At 52.2% G+C, this 20,330-nt stretch overlaps 2 protein-coding genes across 2 annotated transcripts; one reads left to right on the forward strand and one right to left on the reverse strand.

The window, feature by feature from the left end:
• Positions 1-520: 520 nt before the first annotated feature.
• Positions 521-7,407, reverse strand: ZNF319 (zinc finger protein 319). The gene is made up of 2 exons (XM_031949928.1): positions 7,176-7,407; positions 521-4,521 (listed from the first exon to the last, which is right to left on the reverse strand). The coding sequence occupies exon 2, from the start codon at positions 4,221-4,223 to the stop codon at positions 2,520-2,522; it is 1,704 nt and encodes a 567-aa protein (XP_031805788.1). The 5' UTR covers positions 4,224-4,521; positions 7,176-7,407; the 3' UTR covers positions 521-2,519.
• Positions 7,408-13,979: 6,572 nt separating this feature from the next.
• On the forward strand, positions 13,980-20,276 carry USB1 (U6 snRNA biogenesis phosphodiesterase 1). The gene is made up of 7 exons (XM_031949930.1): positions 13,980-14,103; positions 14,815-14,975; positions 15,312-15,495; positions 17,125-17,178; positions 17,757-17,862; positions 18,907-18,990; positions 19,245-20,276. The coding sequence occupies exons 1-7, from the start codon at positions 14,000-14,002 to the stop codon at positions 19,347-19,349; spliced, it is 798 nt and encodes a 265-aa protein (XP_031805790.1). The 5' UTR covers positions 13,980-13,999; the 3' UTR covers positions 19,350-20,276.
• Positions 20,277-20,330: the final 54 nt, after the last annotated feature.

The raw sequence follows: 20,330 nt of genomic DNA on the forward strand, positions 1-20,330 counted from the left end.
TACTTACATAGTCATGTAGACTTCATCTAGACCATCTCTAAGTTCCCTTCCATTCTAATTCCAGTTTTAGGATCCTAGTAGCACTTCCACATGTGAAACATGTTTCAGGACGTATTGCATCTCATTAAATCAGAACCTTTCCTAGTTCAGACTCTGTTCTTCCCTGTATCCTCGACATGTCCAGAGAGGGTCCCTAATAAATATTTGCTGAATTTAGAAGTATTGGGACACTTATTTCCATTTGCAATTTACCGCAAATGGGGCCTGTGGGGAGGAATGATTGGATTTCAAATCATTTGGTAATCTTTCTGCACTAGGCACAGGGCTTCCAGGCAGAAGGAAATGATCTTTTGATGGGGGAGCACTAGAGCCCCTCATTACTGCTAGTTTGTTTTTCTCCCCTTGTAAGAATGACTTCAATAACTTAGCTTTCTTTTGAGATGGCTGTGGTTTTACTTCTACAAGCGTAGCTTAAACTAAATGATAACAACATCCAAAATGGCTACCTAAAACCAAGGAATTCTTTTTTGTATATCTTTTTTTATAGAAGATCCAAAATGACATGAAATTAAACTATACAACTTTGTGAATATTAACAAACTGCTTTTAGAAAGCAAAATGAAAAATAGCAAACAGCAACTTTTGTAAGGTCAGGTTCTACATCTCTTGAGGCAGCGTAAAGTACAAAGAGCTTAACAGTCATGTGGAAAGGAGAAGCCCCTCCCTCCCCCGAGGGCTGGCTTGAAAGTGGGGTTCATGGAGAGGAAGAGGAGAACTGTTTCCTTTTACACTCCTTAAAGCTGAGCGTGAGAAAAGCTCCACTGGACACCTAGATCAAAATTGCTTGCAGTCCCCTTTCAAGTGTCAGGACCACGGACAGGTAGAGTGGGAGTGAAGAGAGTGGGATGCCGATTTAACATGAAGTCTCCCAGTTTGCACCAAATTTCCTAGTATTTTGTTGGGGACACAAATAGGCCCAGCTTGATTTCTAACCAGTCAGTCTGGACAAATGGTTTCTGAAGAGAAGCTGAGAGGTCTACCTTACCATTAAATATGGCAGGAAGCATGCATGGGACCCGCTCTGGCCAGGTGGTTTTCAGGTTGGTTATTTGTCTTTGTTCCATTTAAATAGCCATTTCCCCTTCTTCTACTCCTGCCCCGCCTCTATCCCCTTCCTTCCCTCCCCGCTTCCCCCAAGACTCAAAATGCCCCACAAGCAGCCAGAGTAAACTCCAGGAATCACCTCTCTGACCCAAGAGGTGTCCGGACCCGAATGAAGCATCCTTGGTCTTGTGACAAATCGGGCCACCCAGGCTGCTGGCTACGGAATGCTCCTCTCTTGTCACAACTCAATAGAATCATTCACATGGAGAGGAAAAAAGGGGTCAAGTGACAGAAGGACTACCCAGGGACAGCACTCTCTCCTGATCCTTCTACCAGACTCTCCTTCGAAAGTTTGCCCTTCCCCGTAACTCCAAACCTACAAGACCAAACCTGGTCTTGACTATGAGGACAGGTGTTGGGGGAAGCTTAGCTCCCATCCATTCAATCTGACTAGAAGCCTCCTCACGTTATTATTTAAATAAGAAAGGGGCAGGAGAACTGATGCCCTGCTAAGAAAGAAAAACAAAAACAAAAAGTCATCGATGACATTCTGCCCTTGGATGTCCACGCATTCTGGTCATCATACTCAGTGGTCCTGCCCTGCAAGGTCTGCCACTTTAAGATGGCATGTTGTGAAGTGCTAAGCAACCCCAAAGTGGCAGGAGATGAAGCTGCCCTTAAAATAGGGAAATTGATCTTTGAACCCTCATAGAAGATAGGCTTCCTCCTCCATCAGGAAAAGCTCTCAGTCCTTTTCTCCCAACGCTAAGGAAGCTTTTGTCTTGTTTCCTATTTGAACAAATGGTCAAAACAGCGTCCTTGCGACAACTCCAAAGGAAGGTCACCAGACTCTGATAGGACTGATCTCCAGCCCGAGTGCTTCCTCCTTCTAGAGCTGAAGAGAGTAAGAGGTGGCCCCGGCCATGGACGGGGCAGCTCTGGGACACACCCTAAACCCACCGCCCAGGTGAGCAAGGGCCGTGGCAGATGTCTCATGTGCCACATAACTGTTCCTCATGGCTCTGTTTCATTTCTATTTCGGCTGAAAAAAGTCAGGAAGGGCCTGGTGAGCTGATCTTCCACTTTTGGGGCCCGGAGAAGAGGGAAAAACTGGTTTCTAATCTGTTGTGGCTCTGAATTTCTCTCACAGAGAGGGGGCAAATGGACCCTCAAAGGGCCAGTGCCACTAAAAGGCTGCAAACCTGTTTCTAGGGAGGGGGGGAAGCTTGCTGAGGTCCCCCTGCCCAGGTCAGCTCAGGCTCTGAGCCACAGATTGGGAAGGAGCGAAGGCGGATCCTCCTGCCACAGCACAGTGGTTTAATGGACACCTCAGTGAAGACACTGTGCGCTGCAGATGGCTGCGGTCACACGCAAGGGCTGGGGGGCAGGCCCCGGAGCCCAGAGACAAGGGCCCCTCAGGGCAGACAGGCGGCCACCTGGTAGGCCCCCTCAGCGGTGTGCTGGGTGCTGTGCTCCTGCAGCAGCCCCAGGTCCAGGAAGCGCTCCCCGCACCACATGCACTTGTACTGCTGCTCACGGGCGTGCACGCTGTGGTGCTTGTTGAGGTGCTCACGCTGCTTGAAAGCCTTGTCACACGAGGGGCACTTGTAAGGCTTCTCGCCCGTGTGCACCCGCCGGTGCCGCTGCAGGTCCGAGGCGTATTTGAAGCGCTTGTCGCAGTCGGGGCACTTGAGGGGCTTCTCGCGCACAGGGTCGCAGCGGTGCTGCACAAACTCCGAGGAGGAGAAGAAGCGGCGCTCGCAGAGCGTGCAGCGCAGGGGCTTCTCGGCGCAGTGAGCCAGCTGGTGCTTCTGCAGGGCCGAGGCGCGCTTGTAGGCCTTGGCGCAGACGGTGCACTTGAAGGGGCGCTCGGCGCTCTGGGCGCACTTGTGGCGCAGCAGCTCCGAGGACTGGTCGAAGCCCTTCTGGCAGACGCCGCACTTGAAGATGCTCTCGAGGCTGTGCACGTGCTGGTGGTAGACCAGGTGGCCGGGCTGGGAGAAGCCCTTTTCACACAGGGCACACTTGAAGGGCTCCGTGGGGGTGCTGGGGGCCTTGTGTGTGCGCCGGTGGCGCAGCAGTGCGTACTGCTGCTTAAAGCTCATCTGGCACAGGTCGCACTGGAAGGGCCGCTCCTCACTGTGCGTGCGCTCGTGCTGCCGCAGGTCGGAGGGCCGCCGGAATGCCTTCTGGCACTCGCCGCAGCGGAAGGGCCGCTCACCGCTGGGAGTGCACGCGTGCTGCAGCAGCTCCGAGGACTCGCGGAAGTGCAGCTCGCAGGCCGGGCACTTGAAGAGATGCTCCCCCGAGTGCGCGTACATGTGGCGCACCAGGTGCGAGCGGTGCTTGAAGGTCTTCTCGCACACGGTGCACTTGTAGGGCCTCTCCGAGCTGTGCGTGCGCTTGTGGTGCACCAGGTGGGACGACTGGCTGAAGCTCTTGTCACACAGCGTGCATTTGTAGGGCTTCTCCCCCGTGTGGATGCGCTCGTGCCGCGACAGTTCCGACAGGTGCTTGAAAGGTTTCTGGCAGATGGAGCAGCTGTAGGGCTTCTCCACGGGCTCGGGCGCGGGCGCCGGCTGCGCGGGCTCCGGCGGCTTGTAGGTCTTCTCACAGATGGAGCACTTCATCACGCTCCCGCTATGCACGTTGTGGTGCTGGGCCAAGGAGGTGAGCAGCGAGAAGCCCATCTTGCACACGCCGCAGACGAAGGGCTTCTGCTCCACCTGGATGCACTGGTGCTCCAGTAGGTCCGTGGCCTGGTGGAAGATCTTCAGGCACTGAGTGCACTGAAAGGAGCGGTCGTGGCCAGGCAGGCACTGGTGCTCGTGGGGACTGGAGAGGTGGGTCAAGTCGTGTCCGCACACGCCGCACTTGGGGGACGGCTCCGCGGGGGCCTGCAGGGGCGGGTGCTGGTGGTGCTGCAAGTTGGGGTCAGGCTGCAGGAGGATGCCATAGACGGCGCAGCCCAGCGGGTTCTCGGCTGCGCTTGGGGGGATCGAGTGCTCCGCCAGGGCGGGCGGGGGCTCGGCATGGTGCTGCTGCTGCTGCTGCGGGGGAGGCGGGGGCTGCTGCGGAGGGGCCGGCGGGGGAGGCTGCTGCTGCCAGCTCTCTGACATGCTTGGGAAAAGGAAACAGGGTTTGGACAGTAACGGCTTCAGTTTCCCGCTTGAGGTGACAACACACAGAAAGAATCGGCCACGTGGAGGCAGAGGCAGCAGCCTCAGTCAGGAGCTAAATCTCTTTTGACATCGGAGGCATAGCAAAAAGTCCTTTATTAAGCTAAGTCTCAAGTCACTGACCAAAAGGACATGCGAGCACCAGACAGTGCCTCGTAGTCCACTGGCAACAATTCCTTAACCAGTGGTTGTGCCGGCAGGGTGAGCAGGGAGAGCTTGGCGCCCACGATGAATACTTCTGTAGGGAAGACAGAAAACACAGTCAAATGACTTGGACTGGGAAAAATCAGAATATCACAGGGCACTCTACCTCCTTCCATTGTCTAAATGGAAAGAAAGTCTAGCAAAAAATCACAACCTGTAGCCAGGACTAGGACAAACTCCTGTCAGGGAGCAGAGAGCAGCTCTCCTGATTGGCCACCATAAGCAGCTGCCTTGACATATGCCCTCATTTCCCCATCCTCAAGCCAGAGGACACCAGTCTCCCAGCAGCTTCCTTTGCAATACACACATATTCCCTTTAGACTTCCCTTGTGCCTGGTAATCGGCCGTCTCACAAAGGACAGTCTGGGCTGATCTGGCTACGATTCACAAGGGCTCATCTGTCCTTCCTCTTCCTCATTCTCTACTGGGGCATACTCTATGAGTATAGATCAGGGCCTTTTAGGGTTTGAGAGCAGCCTAGTCTCTCAGCTTCATCTCCTAATGATCCTTAACAACACTTAAGGACGGAGAAGCTCCTTCAAAGCCGCCACGCTGCCCCGGACATGGTTCTGTCAGACAAGAGCCTGGAACTTGACTTCACACACTCTCCTCTCCACAGTGACTTTGTGGCCATCTAAGGTAACAACCATACGAGAGGAAATGTCCAACAGGAAGAATATCCCACGATAACATGTAAACGGTCACCAGTTCCAGGTTTTCTCTGGCTTCGACACTAATATGTACCCATTTTATAATCCTGGGGTGTTTCCTTCAAAGCCACTTTGGCTCCCACTGGGTTCTGAAGGAACCAGACTTCCCTGTCATGCACTAATATCTGTTGAGGGGGGACGGAGGATTGCAGGGAGAAATCGGCAACTGAATACTAGCTCACTTTGCTGCAAGAAGGCAGCAGCAAGTCGGAAAGGGGAGAATCGAAGGAAGTCCCTTGCACAGGAAAGCCGGCGTTCTAAGCAAGCTGCTCTGGTTCTCAGAGTGGCTCCAACACAAACATCCCCCCTCAACATCTTGGCTTCTGGTCTGCCCTAATCCAGAGGTTCCACACACCTTTTTTCCCTATAGAGCGCCAGGAGACTCCGGGTGGCAGCCTCCAGAAGAGGGAGAAGCCAGCCCCCCACACCCAGCCCTCCAAAAGCCTTTTCTCTCCCTCTGAATCCCAGTGAAAGCTGATCCGGCTCCCCAGCCCCCACGCCTGCCCTGCCCAGCTGAGCTGCCATTGGGACAGAATCGAAAACAGGGGCCGGGAGGAATTCAATAAACACAGACAGCGGCGCTCCCAGAAAGCCGGTGAGGCAGCTTCCACCGGGCCCAAGTCAACCAGCGGCCACAATAAACTAGAGGAAAGGCCTGGATCCCAGTCTGGGGCTTCTCCCAGCTAAGTCCTCCCCCGGCAGCGGCCTGAGCGCACCAGTCCCCGCCCGAATGCGCCGGCTCCGGCTCCAGCTCCGGCTTCCACCCTGGGCAGCAGGATACGCCAAGAGGCAGCACCTGGGCCGGGGAAGGCTCTAGGCAGGGGACTGTGGGCACAAGTCCAAGGACCCCTGAAAAATGAGGAGTGGGAAGCAGGGGATTAAGGAAAGGGGATGCTTGAAGACGGGATCTGGAGATAGAAAGGATTCCAGGAGAGGTGAGGTAAGAGGCAGTGAAGAAGAGGAGGGCTGGAGGAGTAAGGGAAAAGAGGAAGACTTGGGGAGGAGAAGGAAGAGGACAGAGAGAGGAAGACTGGGAGAGTGAGGAAGAGGATGGGGCAGAGGGAGGAAGGCTAGGGGAGTGAGGAAGAGGGGACAGAGAGAGGAAGACTGGGAGAGTGAGGAAGAGGACGGGGCAGAGGGAGGAAGGCTAGGGGAGTGAGGAAGAGGGGACAGAGAGAGGAAGGCTGGAGAAGTGAGAAAGAGGAGGGGCAGAGAGGAAGACGGAGCAGGGGGAAGGAGGAAGAGGAGAGGGACGAGGAGAGGGACAGGGAGAAAGACTGGGAGAGTGGGAAAGAGGGGGATAGAGAAGAAGGTTGTGGAAAGTGAGGAAAAGGAGGGGACAGGAAGAGGAATGGTGTGCAAAGTGAGGAAGAGGAGAGGGACAGGGAAAAGTTGGAGGAGTGAGGAAGGGGGGAACAGAGAGAGAAAGGTGAGGAAGACTGGGGAGAGAGACTGGGGGGATGAGGAAGAGGAGGGGAACAGGAAGGGAGGGAGAAGTAAAGAAGAGAAGGGGAGAGAGAGAGGAGTCTGGGGGGTGGGGAGATAGAGAGCAGGGCTGGGAAGTTTGGGGGCAAGAGATGGAGAGACAGAGGACTGATAGGGGTTTCTCTGGGGTCTGGGGTCTCACTAAAAGCTAAGAAAGTCGGGGGTGGGGGGCGCCTCCCCGGGCAGGTCACCACTGAGGCTAGGGTCTCTCTGTCGGGGGTTGGAGCGTCTATCCGGGGAGGAGGCCGGTGTCTCTAGGGAAGCCGTAGTCTCTCTCGGGGGGTCTCCCTCGGGAGGGCCGCGGGGGAGGGGGGGTCGCGCTCTCTCCCGGGGCTGAGTGTCCGGGGTCTCCTTCTCCCGGGGGAGGCGGGGGAGGGCCGGAGTCTCTCTCCGTCCGGAGGAGCTGCAGGGTTGCCCTCGGGGCCGGGGCCTCCCGGGCGGGGGTTCGCTCCGCAGGGAGGTCGCGGCGCAGCACCGGGGGAGGGGGGCTCACCTGGGCCTGCCGGGGTCCGGGGGTCGCCTTCCCCTGCGGCTCGCTCGCTCGCCGCCCTCTCCTGCGGCTCCTCCCCCTGTTAGTCCTCCTCCTCGGCGGCCGGGCAGCGCCGGGGCTGGGCCGGGCCAGGCCGGGGTCGGGGGCGCGGCCTGCGGGTCCTTCCCGATCCCCGGCCTCGCGTAGCGGCGGCGGCGGCGGGTCCCGGGCGGGGCCTGGGGTCCGGCGGGCTCCGGGCCGGGGGGCGGCGGCGGCTGGAGCGGGGGCGGGGGCGAGGGCGAGCGTGCGAGGCGAGCGTGAGTGTGAGTGAGTGTGCAAGCCAGGGTAAGTGACGGGCGCGGGGCCGGCCGGGGCCGGGAGGCGGGGCCGCGGGAGGGGGAGCAGGGGAGGAGCGGGCTGCGAGTCGCGCGCGAGGGCCCAGGAGGCGAGGCCGCCCCCTGCCGGGAGCCCGGCGGCGGCACAGGCCGCGGGGAGAGGGCGTGGCCACAGGGAGACCCTCCCCGGCCCCGCCCTCCCGCAGGACCGACTCCCGGGGACCGAGGGAGGAAGGAGAGAGGAAGGGCCTCGTCCCGGCCCCGCCCCCTCTCCCGCACGTGGTCCCTGACCGGGTCGATCTAGGGCGGGGCTTCCCGGCCACCGCTCACCCACGGAAAGCACATTTTCCTGGCGGCGTTTGCATTAGCTTCTCTGTTGCTGATCCCGCCACAGCCCCGAGGTGCTTTCCTATAAGAGGCTCCGCGAAAGCACCGAACTCTCCTTGCGGTCGTCCGCGATCCCGGGGAACTTCCCACTGTGGCTGCCCCTTGCTGCTTTTCGTACTTAGTGACCAGAAAGGCCTTGGGCTTGCCCTCCAGTCCTACGGAGCCAGCGGCGTCCTTCATGTTCTTAGGATCAAGATTGAGGGCAGGAAGCATCTTCCAAGGCCGCCCTCGTTTAGAGAAGCGGAAGCTGAGAACGGGGGGGACTTAGGTGACGCAGGATCTTGGGATCCTGACTTCAGCCTAGAGCTGCCTCGGAGAGACCATCTGGTCAGCCCCCCGTCATCTGCAAGCCAGGGAACTGGAGTTGGCTCAGAAATGGCAGAGCCGGGCGGCATTGGAACTCTGCTCCTTGGCTCCAGGTCAAGCGTCCTACTCTGATACTTTGTTGCCTCCCCTATAATAAATATATACTTATTAACATTGCGGTGGTTATGTAGCACAGTGGATAATCAATTTCAATTGAGACTGCCTTCGTTTCTCCTCCTATAAAATTAGAATGATAATTATAGCTCCTTTGCCCCAGGCTTCTTGGGAAGATAGAATGAGATAGTACTTGGTTTGGTTTTGTTTTTTCTTTTAATAGTATTTTGGGTTTTTCCCAATTACATGTAAAATACTTAGTTGTAATATCCGGACTAGCTCTCTGGAGGACCGAGTCCTTGGCCTTAGTGGAGGAGTGAAGGAGGCAGGACAGCCACCACAAGGCTGGTCAAAGATGGAGTCTGGCATCTGAAATCTGGAACCTGAAGTCTTCTCTGTGTCTGTGGCTGAGAACTGTAGCTGGGAGGCTGGTTCTTAGTCCTTCCAGCCCTTAAATACTTCAGTACCATTATGTCACTACAGCATACTGAGCATTTGGGCCAACTGTAGCCATTACACCATTACATTACAATAAGTATGTGCTTCACTATAAGTATCCTGCTGACTTAGATTCTAGTACACCTTTTCAGAGTTCTGGCCCTCAACACTTAATAAAATGTAAATGTAAAAATACTTTTCACCAAATTTTTCTTCCTCCCTCCTTCCCAAGACAGCAAAAAATTTGATATAGGTAATACATATTTCCACATTAGTCATGTTCTGAAAGAAGAAACAGAATAAAAGGGAAAAATCACAAGAAAGAAAAGACAAAAAAAGTGAAAAAGTGAAAAGTGAATGCATCTTATCTGCATTCAGATTCCATAGTTCTTGCTCTAGATATGAGATATTGGTAACGTCCTTTCCAAACTTTAAAGCATTATACAAATATTCTTCTCATGACTTTCTAAAGTCATCATATTTTAAAGGACAATAATATTTCATTTATTATGACGTTGTTGACATAATCCAAATGTTGAGGATATGATTGATTTCTAGCTTTTTTTTTATAGTGTTTTGGTTCTATTCGGGCGCCCTTTATTGAGTCTTTGGAGCATACTCAGTAGAGAGATCGCTGGATTGCTTTCCAAAAGGGTTCTATCCAGTCATCCCAGGAAAGAATTGTGAGACTGTAAGTGGAGAGCTACAAGGAACAGAGAGGGCAGCTACTCCAATTCCAAAATGTCATAGTTCAGGAAACTAAGTTACTGTACCTGTTTCCCTATGCAAATGTTAACTTTTCCCATATTTTACTGTATTTGTCAATGACTTTCCCACTTAGGAACTGCACACCAACAGGGCAACAAGGGATGAGTCCCACTAGCTAGGTTACCAGTCTTAACCTTTGTAATTCCAAATTCTAGAGATTCTAACAACCTCACCACTAGCAAAAAGGCTGTCACCAAAATTCCTTTAGTTTTTCTTTAGGTCAAAGAGAATTCCTATCTTGACATCTGCACTGGGAGCATAAACATAATGTAAGATTCAGGGAAAATATAACACACACACAAAAGGGAAAAAAACCAAGGGTTCAAAACCTAAGTTCTAAATTTCTACTCTATTATCTTAGTATTTTTCTGACTTAGCCTTCTCTTTCCCTAAGTCTCTGAAAATGATCTGTTATCAAGATTTATAGAAAACTAACAAATACAGAAGACCAAAAGCAATTCCTGACTAAATAGGTGGTCAAATGTTATATACACAGTTCACAAAAAAAGGGAATGTATACTATAACTATATGAAAGAATGCTCCAAATCACTAATAAAAAAATGAAACTCAAAACCCTGAAGTTTCATTTCATTTCCAGTAAATTAGTCAAAAATGAATATAGTCAATGTTGGAACATTAGTGGGAAAGCTGGAAATATTAATGAGTGGTTGGTGAAGCTATGAATAATCAGTACAATGGCTCTAGATTACACAATGTAACAAGGCAATACCACTATTAGGTCTATATCACAAAGAGATCATAAAAAAAGGGAAAGGACCCACATGAACAAAATTTCCAATGGAAGTAACAAAAATAAAGACCCCATAAGCACTCAAAAATATTCACAGCAGCAGTGTTAGCAAAGAACTAGAAACTAGGGAACAGCTGAATAATTGTGGTACATAAATGTAATGGAATATTACTGTGCTATAAAAATTAATATTTAAACAATTAATAAATATGATGAATACAGGGAAGCATAGGAGGATGCATATGGACTGATACAAAATAAAGTAAGAACAAGGCTAATAACTTACATAACTGCACAATATAAATGGAAACAGCAACAAAACAATAGAAACTGCCTAGTATACAATTATCATAGGCAAATTTGATCCTCTGAAGAGACATTAGAAGATACTTTCCTATTTCTTTGTAGAAATGGCACGTTGAGGATGTGGAATGTTACATATAGCAAAAGACTTTTTTGACATATCCATTAGTTTCATTAACTTTTTCCTTTCTTCCTCTCCCCCCCCCCCTTTTTTTTTTTTAACTCTGAAAGGATCAGGCAGACCAACTGGTAAAAAATTATTTTAATTTTACTTTGACATAAAATTTTTGATTTGCTTTGGACAAAAAAACTGGATGAACTCTTGTCCATTATGGGAATTTTTCTTTTGAGGCATGGATTGGAATATATGCTCCAAGATTTTTAAAAATTCTGTGATCCTGACCTCAGAGAACATCTTCACAGATGAGAAAACTGAAATTCAAAGAAGTGAAACAATTTGTGGTCACATAGGTGGTCAATGATGCAGCCAAGATGTGAACCCAGGTCTCTCACATACAAATCTAAAATTCTGATTGAATATTGAAGGTAATTATGAGGGAAGAGAGAAAGATAAACCTAAAGCTGGATGATATTGACAGTAAAGTCAAAAAGAGGGGCCAGTCCAAATCTATCAACAAGCATTTAATGGACACCAATTATGTGCCAAGCACCGTACTCAGTTCTGGAAGTACAAAGTCAAAAATTGAAACAAAAACTGGCCCTCCCAGCCCCCCAAAACAGGAACTTATTCTATTGGAATAGGAACATACATATAAGCTGATATAAAGTACATTTTTTAAAAACCAGAGTATATGGAACTTCCTCTGCCAATGAAGGTTGTTACCTGCTCTGCAACTAATAAAAATTATGAATTCATTAGGATTTCCTGAGTCCTCCCAAGTAGTGGTGCCCTTCCTCAAAATACCTCATACAACTTGATATTTATTTGCCTGCTAGGTCTGCTGAATTGATTTCTACATCTGTTTGTCTTCTCCTCCACCCCTCAGATTTCTTGAGATTAGGGATTGTTTCATTTTTTGTATTTGTATTTCACTGCCTAATAGGGAGGGATATTAATATTTATTAAAAAGCTTGCTACATGCTCAGTCGTGTGCTAAACTCTTAACACATAACTCTCATGTTTTTCACAACTGTTCTGCAAGTTAAATGCTATGGTTATTCTCATTTTTGTAACTGAGGCTCACAGAAATCACAATTCTTGCACAAAGGAGCAGCTAGTTGGTGCAGTGGATAGAGCACCAGCCCTGAAGTCAGGAGTTCCCTGGTGGAATCTTTACAGTGTTAAGACATTGGAGTTGATAGAGACAATAGTTATCTGATTTAGCATGGTTCAGTGTGATTGATTTGATCTTAGAAAGAGATATTTTGGGCCAGAACTTGAAACAAGGTGCTAAGTGGAACTGATAGAACAATGCTTGTGTTCATACTTCTAGAGAGCTCATAAGTATCTAAGTACTCAATGGAGTTCACATGTTTGGGAGGATGCAGGGCTTAGTAGGGTTTAGTCCGAATTCCCACCTCTCTTAGGGCCAGAGAGCACTCTGGGAGATAACCCAGAATCCCTCTCCCTCCAGAAGGTGGAGTTAACCTTTGGGAGATCACATATATACGGAGCTTTTGAAGCTTGGTTTTAGTTCTTCTTGGGGGACGGACTGGAGGTACTTACTTGAGTTAGTTACTTGAGGAGTTACTAGAAACTCTGTGAGTTCGAGAGAGTTTTACTTGGAGTTGGAGAGAGCTCTTGGAACCCACAAGCCCTATCTTTGAGGCAAGAAATTCATTGTGTCTTCTACCTTGGTGCTGGCTGGAGGCTGAAGAAAGCAGAGGCAGAAGCCAAGGACAAAGCTGCAAGATCTCTTGGAGCCAGGCAAAGAGATAGGCCTCAACTAACTGGGCTAATTTGGAAGGAGAAATAAACGTTTGCATTTTTACCAACTGGCTGCGATTTTGGAGTAATTATTTATTTCAACTGAGACTAAGGCTGCCTCCAGAAAACCTTCACAGTTCCCGAGTTCAAATCTGGTCTCACACACTTAACATTTCTTAGCTGTGTGACCCTGGGCAAGTCACTTAACTTCAAGTGCCTCAGAGGGGGAAAAAAAAGACAAAAAGGAAAAAAAAAAAAAGACGCACATGGTTACAGCTAGTAATATCTGAGTCAGGATTTGCACTCAGGTCCTCCTGACAACCTAGTGCTTTCTCACCATTGGACCACCTGGTTGTTTCTAACACCTACAATGTAACAGGCTTCCAAATTAATTGTTCCCATGTTTGTCTAAGGTACTGAAAGGTTTGTGAATTCATTGTGGTCACAGAACTAATATGTCCAATGCAGATGAACTAAAAAATTCCTGATTACACGGCCACCTCTCACCTGTTGCATCTCTGGATATCCCACAAGCCCCTCCCCCCCCATAAAGTAAGGAAAAACAGAGAAAAGGAAAAAGAGGGAGGAGAAAGGGGGAGAGGAGTAAAAAGGAAAAGAGATAGGAGAGGGATGAGGCGGGGTAGAAAGCAAAGGAGGGGAGAAGAGAGATGGGAGAGGAGAAGGGAAGGCAGGAAGGAAGGGAGAAAGAAGATGGAGAGAAGGAAGAATAGAGAAGGGAGAAAAGAAGGAAAAGGGAGGAAGAGAGAGGAAATGGAGTAGAGGAGAAAAGAAAGAAAAGGAGAAGGAAAGGAGAAAAGGAAAAGAGGAGGAGAGAAGGAAGGGGAAGAGGGGAGAAAAAAGGAAAAAAGAGAGAAGGGGGTCGGAGGGAGAAAAGGAAAAGGGGAGGAGAGAATGAAGGGGGAGGAGGGAAAAAAGAAGGAAAAGAGGAAGAGAGAATGGAAGGAATGAGGTAAAAAAAAGAAGGAAAAGGGGAGGAGAGAAGGAAGGGGGAGGAGGGAAAAAAGAAGGAAAAGAGGAAGAGAGAATGAAAGGGATGAGGGGAAAAAGAAGGAAAAGGGGAAGAGAGAAGGAAGGGGGAGGAGGGGAGAAAAGAAGAAAAGGGGGAGAAGGAAGGGGGAAGGAAATGAAGAGAGGAAAGAAAGAAAAGGGGGAAAGAGAAGGAAGGGGGAGGAGGGGAGGAAAGAAGGGGAAGAGAGGAGAAAAAAGGAAAAAAGAGAGAAGGGGGAGGAGGGAGAAAAGGAAAAGGGGAGGAGAGTGAAGGGGGAGGAGGGAAAAAAGAAGGAAAAGTGGGGAGAGAATGAAGGGGGAGGAGGGAAAAAAAGAAGGAAAAGGGGAAGAGAGAAGGAAGGGGGTTAGAGGAAGAGCTTCCAAGCTTGGGGCTCATCTAGCGGTTTCCTCCTCTAGATAACGTAGAAGGAGCAAAGGGGCGGGGCGGCGGCGCGCGCTCTGGGAGGCGGAACTTCCGGGGGCGGGCCTGGGTTTCTTACGGGAAGGGAAGAAGGGGGCACCGGCCAAACCCGGGGGCAGGAAGGGCCCATGAGCGGGGTGCTCCTGGTGGGCTACAGCAGCAGCAGCAGCAGCTCGGAAGGCGAGGATGAGCCCGGGTCCGGCGCGGAGCCTAAGGAGCGCGGCGGCCGCGGGTGAGGAGCGCCTGAGCCGGCGCCGGAACGCAGCCGTTTCCCGGGCCGGGAAGGGAGGAACCAGCCCGCGTCCCTCCGTCGCAGCCGGAAGCGGCTTTTAGTTGGGGGCGGCGCTTCGGGAGGGACCGCCCCGCCCCGGACTTTGGCGCGTCCGAGCCCCTGGGGCGGGGGGGGCGGGATCCCGGCCCGCTTGGGGGCGGGGAGGCCGGGGCGTGCTGGGCTTTTCTCCCTGCTTCGCCTCCTCCCGGCCGCGCTCCCCGAGTTCCCCGGCCGCGCTCCCCGAGTTCCCCGGCCCCGCCCCCTGAGTCCCCCGCCCCCGCCCCCTGAGTTCCCCGGCCCCGCCCCCTGAGTTCCCCGGCCCCGCCCCCTGAGTTCCCCGGCCCCGCCCCCTGCGGGCGGTTTAACCTGTGCCGCCGCTGGAGCAGAGGCTCCTCGGAGCGGGCCCCGGCTGGGAGCCTCGGCGTCTCCCCCGAAGGCGGGACCCCGGGCCTGGCCCCGCTCCTGAGTGTCCGGGGTCCGGGGATGTCTCCGCGTCTGGGAGGGGGGGGGCGCCGCCCCCGGACCCGCCGCGGCCGACCGCGGGCTTCCTGCTCCCCGCCGGGACTTTCCCCCGCACGGCCCCTGAGCCTGGGCCCGGGAAGGAAGCCGTGGTTACTGTGGGGGTGGGCGAAGACCGAGGTGTATGTAAAGTGTGTCCTTTGGTTCCTGCAGGCGCCCTCCCCCGCCCCCTCGGCTGCCCCTCCCGGACAGCGTCTTGAACATGTTTCCCGATCCCGAAGATGAGCCGGTGGATGATGCTGAAAAACACGGTGGGAGAGTCCGCACCTTCCCCCATGAAAGGGGGATTTGGGCCACCCACGTCTGGGTGCCCTGTAAGTGACAGCGGGGCCCCTTCCCCGCCCCCGAAGCTTTTTCAGGCCTCTGAGGTGGACTTTGTGCTGCCCGGCGCCCCCCGAGTCCAGCTTCCCAGGCCGGGGCCGCGTTAGTTCTGCAGGGCCCCCGACCTCAGCTGCTTCCTTTCTGGAGAGGATGGCTTGGTCCTCGGTGACATCCTGCACTTGATTAAGTTAAATAAACACGGTTCACCCTCTAAGGGACTTCCTTGTGAAAAAGGGAGAGGAAAAGTCATCTTTCACTCCTGGGTATGTGTTCCTTTGTTGAGTGAGGGTCCCACCATAAGAAAATGGCTCTGCTTCCTTCCCCTCCAGATGAAGCAAAGGAAGATTTTTTTGACCTGCTTGACATCCTCATGACCCAGGCCCAAAAGGTCCTGCCCAGGCTAGTAAAGATGAAGGAGTTCCACATCAGTCTGTCCCAGAGTGTGGTCCTGCGCTACCATTGGATCACTCCCTTCATGCAGTCCCTGAAGGGCCGCATGGCCCCCTTCTATAGGTGCGCTTCTTTCCCCTGTACCCCCACCTCCCCTCTCTGGCCTCCTTAGCTGTCTCTGTTTTATACTGGGTCTGCAGTCCCGGGAATACCCTAGGAATCAGCAAAAGCTGGAGGACTTGAGGCCTTTGGGATGCTTCTCAGTCCTTTTATTTCCCAGAGCCAAAGGCTGTAGACATAGTTTCATATTTTATGACACCCCACGGAGTGCGGTGGAGTTGTGTTAGCAGGTCACAAAAAGAAGGGCTGAAATTGTCTTTGGTACCTCGGCTCCTACCCCCACCCCCTCGACACATGCACATTCAGCCTGAAAACGTGCTGGCACAAGTCACAGCGTTTATGTTCTCACTGGGGCCTAAAGGCACCCAAAGTCTGCAGAACACTAAAGAATAAATCTCCCAGCTGAGATGAGTTAGAAGTCAAAGATCAGAATAGAAGGGATTATTTCAAAGGCAGTAGGGATAACTCATTTGTGAGTTATGCAGAAACAAGGCTGAGACCTTGAGGTAGATGTGGGGGGTGGGGTGGAGGAGTGTTTCCCCTAGGCTTCCATCTCAGAAGAGCCTTGTATATTGACATAAGTGGAGGAGAAAGAGGTCTAGAAAAGAATCCTTCTTTATCTCCCTTCTGTCCCCTCACCCTGGTCCCCCATGTGGTTCTGTAGTAGCTGGTATAGTTGGAGGTCTGGATGAGGATCCCAAGATTCGACCGGATTCAATGAATGACATTGTTTGGGTTTTAGAAACAGGGAGACCGGATCAAGGGTCCCCACCCCCTTCTCCCAATGCGTTTCCAGTCCTCAATCCTGGCCAAGTAACATTACCTCTGGCATTGGGGCTGCCCAAGACTCAAAGCTTCGTTATTCACAAAGGGCAGGACCCTAACCTGTCTCTCTTAGATTGTTTCTTTGGACAAGATGGACAAAGCCATGCCATGGAATGCCTTGCTTTCTTTGACTCCTCCCTCTTTCTGTGTGACTAATAGTGGAGGAGCCAGGAATCCCTGTGGATTAATCCCCTGTTTTCTGATCTCTGACTCCCCCTGACCTATGGTTCCTTTCCTGGCCCTGCCTTTTCTTGGTCGGTGTGGAATGTGTACCTACACATAGAAACACCTGTGTTCATGTGTGTGAAGACATAAACACATAATTTCATATTACTTCGAACTTGCTAAAATTAGTCTTCCTCTATCTCTCTGATAATCCTTCATCCAAACTAAATCTTCTTTATCTATTTCTAATAGCCTCAAAGGAACAAATTATTCTTTTGTCAACATTATTACCCACTAACAGTAGATGAGATGTCTCCTCCCATTGATTCACACATAAAATCCAACCTTCTACTGTTAACTGAAATCTAATTACAGAATTGGGAAGTAAATGACAGTAGCAGGACTGAGTCCTTCCTACATGCTGATAAATTTGCCCATGAATTGTCTTTCTGGGCCTCCTTTGAGCATGTGCAGAACAGGACGGGGATCCTGAGCTGAGCCACTGAGGTAGGAAGTCAGGTGACTGCCTTCCGAGTGACTCTAGAAGCCTCTGTGTTACTATTTAATACTAGATTCATTTTTCTGCTTGCTTTTTCCTATCCTGAGAAACTGATGTTTTCATTTTTTTCTTATAAATTTCAGGTTCTTGTTCACAGCCAACCAGGTGAAGGTTTACACAAATCAAGAGAAGACAAGGTGTGTGTGTGTGTGTGTGTGTGTGTCACACTCTGGAAGAGAGGGAGGACGGGCATGCTGGGTCAGGCCCCTCCTCCTGAATGTTTGGATCATTTACTGACCCTGCTTAGGGGGGACCAGTTCAGGACAGTGGGGCTGCCCGAAACTAGAAAGATAGGCCCAAGTAACTGAGCATCCCTGGGCAAGTTCGTCAGCCTCTTAGTGATATCAGGCCGGGGAGCCTCACCCCCAGCGGCCAACTTCACCAGGTGCTCAGGTTTTGGAGACTCGGGAAAAGTTGAAGGTGCTAAACAGATATGATAGATTAGTGTCACCCAGGCTCTGAGATGCCCCCCTCCCCCCAACAAGCAGAGGGCAGTTTTGTAGAAGCAAGGACTTCATTTGGGGGTGGGGGCTCCCTTTCCTTTCTGCCCAGCTCTGAGCACGTCACCTGCTAGCAGCCGGCCCTTGCCAACGCTAGCTGACTGCCTGCATCAGTAGTCTAGGCCAAGCTTGCCCTCCTTGCTTTGGGCCCAGCGCTAGCCTCCCTGCCGGATGAGTGCCGGACTTCACACGCTCTATTCCTTTTCTCTGACCAGGACCTTCCTCGGGTTAGAGGTCACTGCGGGGCATTCCCACTTCCTGGACTTGGTCTCAGAAGTAGACAGAGTCATGGAGGAATTTGACCTGGCAACTTTCTACAAGGTGAGACACTTCTTGTTTCCCTTTTAACATAACGTCTAAAAGTGGGCCCCTGTCAGCCAGGGAAATGAAAGTCCGTCTAGTCTTTAAACCCACGTGTTCTGTGAAAAAGGCACCAAACAGACCCTCTGGGGTCACTTGAAATGGCAGGGCTGGATGTAGCCACTGAGCCACATGGGGAGCGAGGTTCCTGGGACACAGCCTTCAGCCAGAGTAGGGATGAGCCAGGAGAGGCTGCTCCCCAGAGCCCTTGACTCTTCATTGTTTAAAACACAAGGCCAGCTGTGCTTCTGTTGTGTCTCCTCACAGCACGCACGAGCATGGGGGTCTGGAAGGGGTCCGTGAGTGACCGAGCTCAGATTTCCCCCAGGTGTCACCGCTCTCCCAGCCCAGCTCTCTTCCCACTCACAGGAAGCTGGCCTTGGTGCATGGCTGAGGGAGCAGTGGGGGCCACACAGCTAGCCCCGGGAACTGAGCCCCTCATATTTGATAGGCCACTCTTAGAAGCCTTTTGAGCTTGGCAGGATCTTTCCCGCTCGTGAGGCAAGATACACTTTACCCATCTCGAAGAGGCTTTGTCCCAGAGCTTGAATTCAAATTCTCCAAGTCACTCACAGCCTCTCAGACTCAGTCCCCACATCTGTAAATTGGGATTGTTGTAAAGAGAAATCAGATAAGAAGTGAAGCGCTTTGCAGACTGCAGTGCTGGGTAAATGTTAGCTATTATTGTCACTGTAGAAGTCTGTCACGGACCCTGGAATCTGGAATGTGACTTGCTCACAATATGTACAGAATTTTTTATTGAGAAAAAAAGCACATTAAAAACATTTAAAAGTTCCTGGTTGTGTGCCCACTGTCACCCGCATGTTGGGCCCTCACTGCCCACTGCCTTCCCCCTACTCTTGACAAACCAAGGACCCTTTGGAAGCTGGGTCATTAAATCCAGTGCATCCTTCCTGTGGCCCGGCCGCCTTCCCAGCATAGGCAGGACGTAGCAGTGGCCGTGACTGCCCTCGTCCTCAGGGTGTCCTTGCCCCTCTCTCCTAGGAGCCTTCCTTCCACATCAGTCTGGCCTGGTGTGTGGGAGACGCGCGGTCCCGGCTGGAGGAGGGTGTCGTTCGGGAGCTGCAGGTGAGGGCCGGGGGGAAAGGGAGGCTTTGCCCCTCCCTAGAGGGAGGTAGCTGGAGAGCATGCAGGCCCAAAGGGTTGGGGGGGGAAGGCTGAGGAGGGTGAGGACTCCCCAGGGGAAGGCTGAGGAGGGTGAGGACTGCCCAGGGGAAGGCTGAGCAGGGTGAGGGCTCCCCACGGAGCCACCTCCCAGCTCCACCTGAGGGGACAGCCTGACTTGGGGCCAGCTTCAGCCAGGGGCGCTTTGTGTTTGCCAGGAAACCGTGAACAGCTTTGATGACTCTGCCCCACTGCTGCGCGTGCGGGCCGAGCAGGTCCGCTGCAAGTCTGGGAATAAGTTCTTCTCATTCCCGTTAAAATGAGAGCCAGCCAGTGAGCGAATGACCCTCCTGCTTGTGGCGGGCCGGGGAAGGAGCCTTCCTCTGGAAGGGTGAAGGATGGAGGAGAAACAGCATGAGCCCGGCTCCGTGGTTCCCAGCCCATCCTGATGGTGAGCCCTGGCCCGGGAGCCCCACTTAGGACTGCAAAGGGGGCCTCTGCCCAGATCCGGGGTTCTTCCCTACCCTCTTCTTCCCAAGTAAGGGGCTAGTTCCCCCCGATGCCCAGCAGAGGGCAGGGCAGCCCATGATTCTTGTCCTGAGTCTTTGAGCCTGGTGGGGAATTTTTTGGGGTCACTTGGTGAACCTTTCAGCTGTTTGCATTTTTATGCCGTTGGCCTCTGAACAAAATCCGAAGAATTAGTGTTTCCACACCTCGCCCTGTCCTGCCCTGGTGGCCAGGTGTCTTGGACAGGCCCATCCCTGCCCTCTTCCCAGAAACTCCTGGTCCCTGCCCCAGTCCCACCCAGGCCGCCCCTGAGTCAAGCGGGCGGCTCTGCCCCAGGATTCTCCAGCACATCCCCCTCACCCCTTCCCAGGAGCCCCACCAGGTGCCGGGGGAAAGTTTGAGCAGATGCTTCTTGTGGGCTGGGCTGTCTGGGAAGAGCTCTCTGGATCTCCCAACGCTTCGGCCTCTGGCTTCCCGTGTTAATTTTCCAAAAAATTAGGAAACGAATCTTTCCTATGGAGGCCCTCCTCCTGGTGCTCCAAAACTATCCCAGGCTCTGGCTCCATTTGTCCCTTTCTGCCTGATGAGCAGCGAGACACATTTTACAGGGAAGCGTTCAGGGCCAGTTGGGGCCCTCACTGCTACTAAAAGAACCTGGGTTGTCCTGAACAAATCCAGCTGCCACCTGGGTGTCTGGTACTGGCTGGTGGGACTATATCTGGATATTTAAATGATGTGAACTGAAATGTTTCTGTTTCTGCTTCTTGGGTTTCTGGGATAGCATTTATCATCAAGGT

The sequence above is a fragment of the Sarcophilus harrisii genome, chromosome 2 (genome assembly GCF_902635505.1).
Source record: "Sarcophilus harrisii chromosome 2, mSarHar1.11, whole genome shotgun sequence".
Taxonomy (NCBI): Eukaryota; Metazoa; Chordata; class Mammalia; order Dasyuromorphia; family Dasyuridae; genus Sarcophilus; species Sarcophilus harrisii.

Bases quoted from the DNA above. Each gene is read 5' to 3' on its own strand.
- USB1 (XM_031949930.1), top strand. From the start codon at position 14,000: ATGAGCGGGGTGCTCCTGGTGGGCTACAGCAGCAGCAGCAGCAGCTCG. The intron at 14,976-15,311 runs GTAAGTGACAGC...CTTCCCCTCCAG, and splicing joins CACCCACGTCTGGGTGCCCT to ATGAAGCAAAGGAAGATTTT. The intron at 18,991-19,244 runs GTGAGGGCCGGG...TGTGTTTGCCAG, and splicing joins GTGTCGTTCGGGAGCTGCAG to GAAACCGTGAACAGCTTTGA.
- ZNF319 (XM_031949928.1), bottom strand. From the start codon at position 4,223: ATGTCAGAGAGCTGGCAGCAGCAGCCTCCCCCGCCGGCCCCTCCGCAG.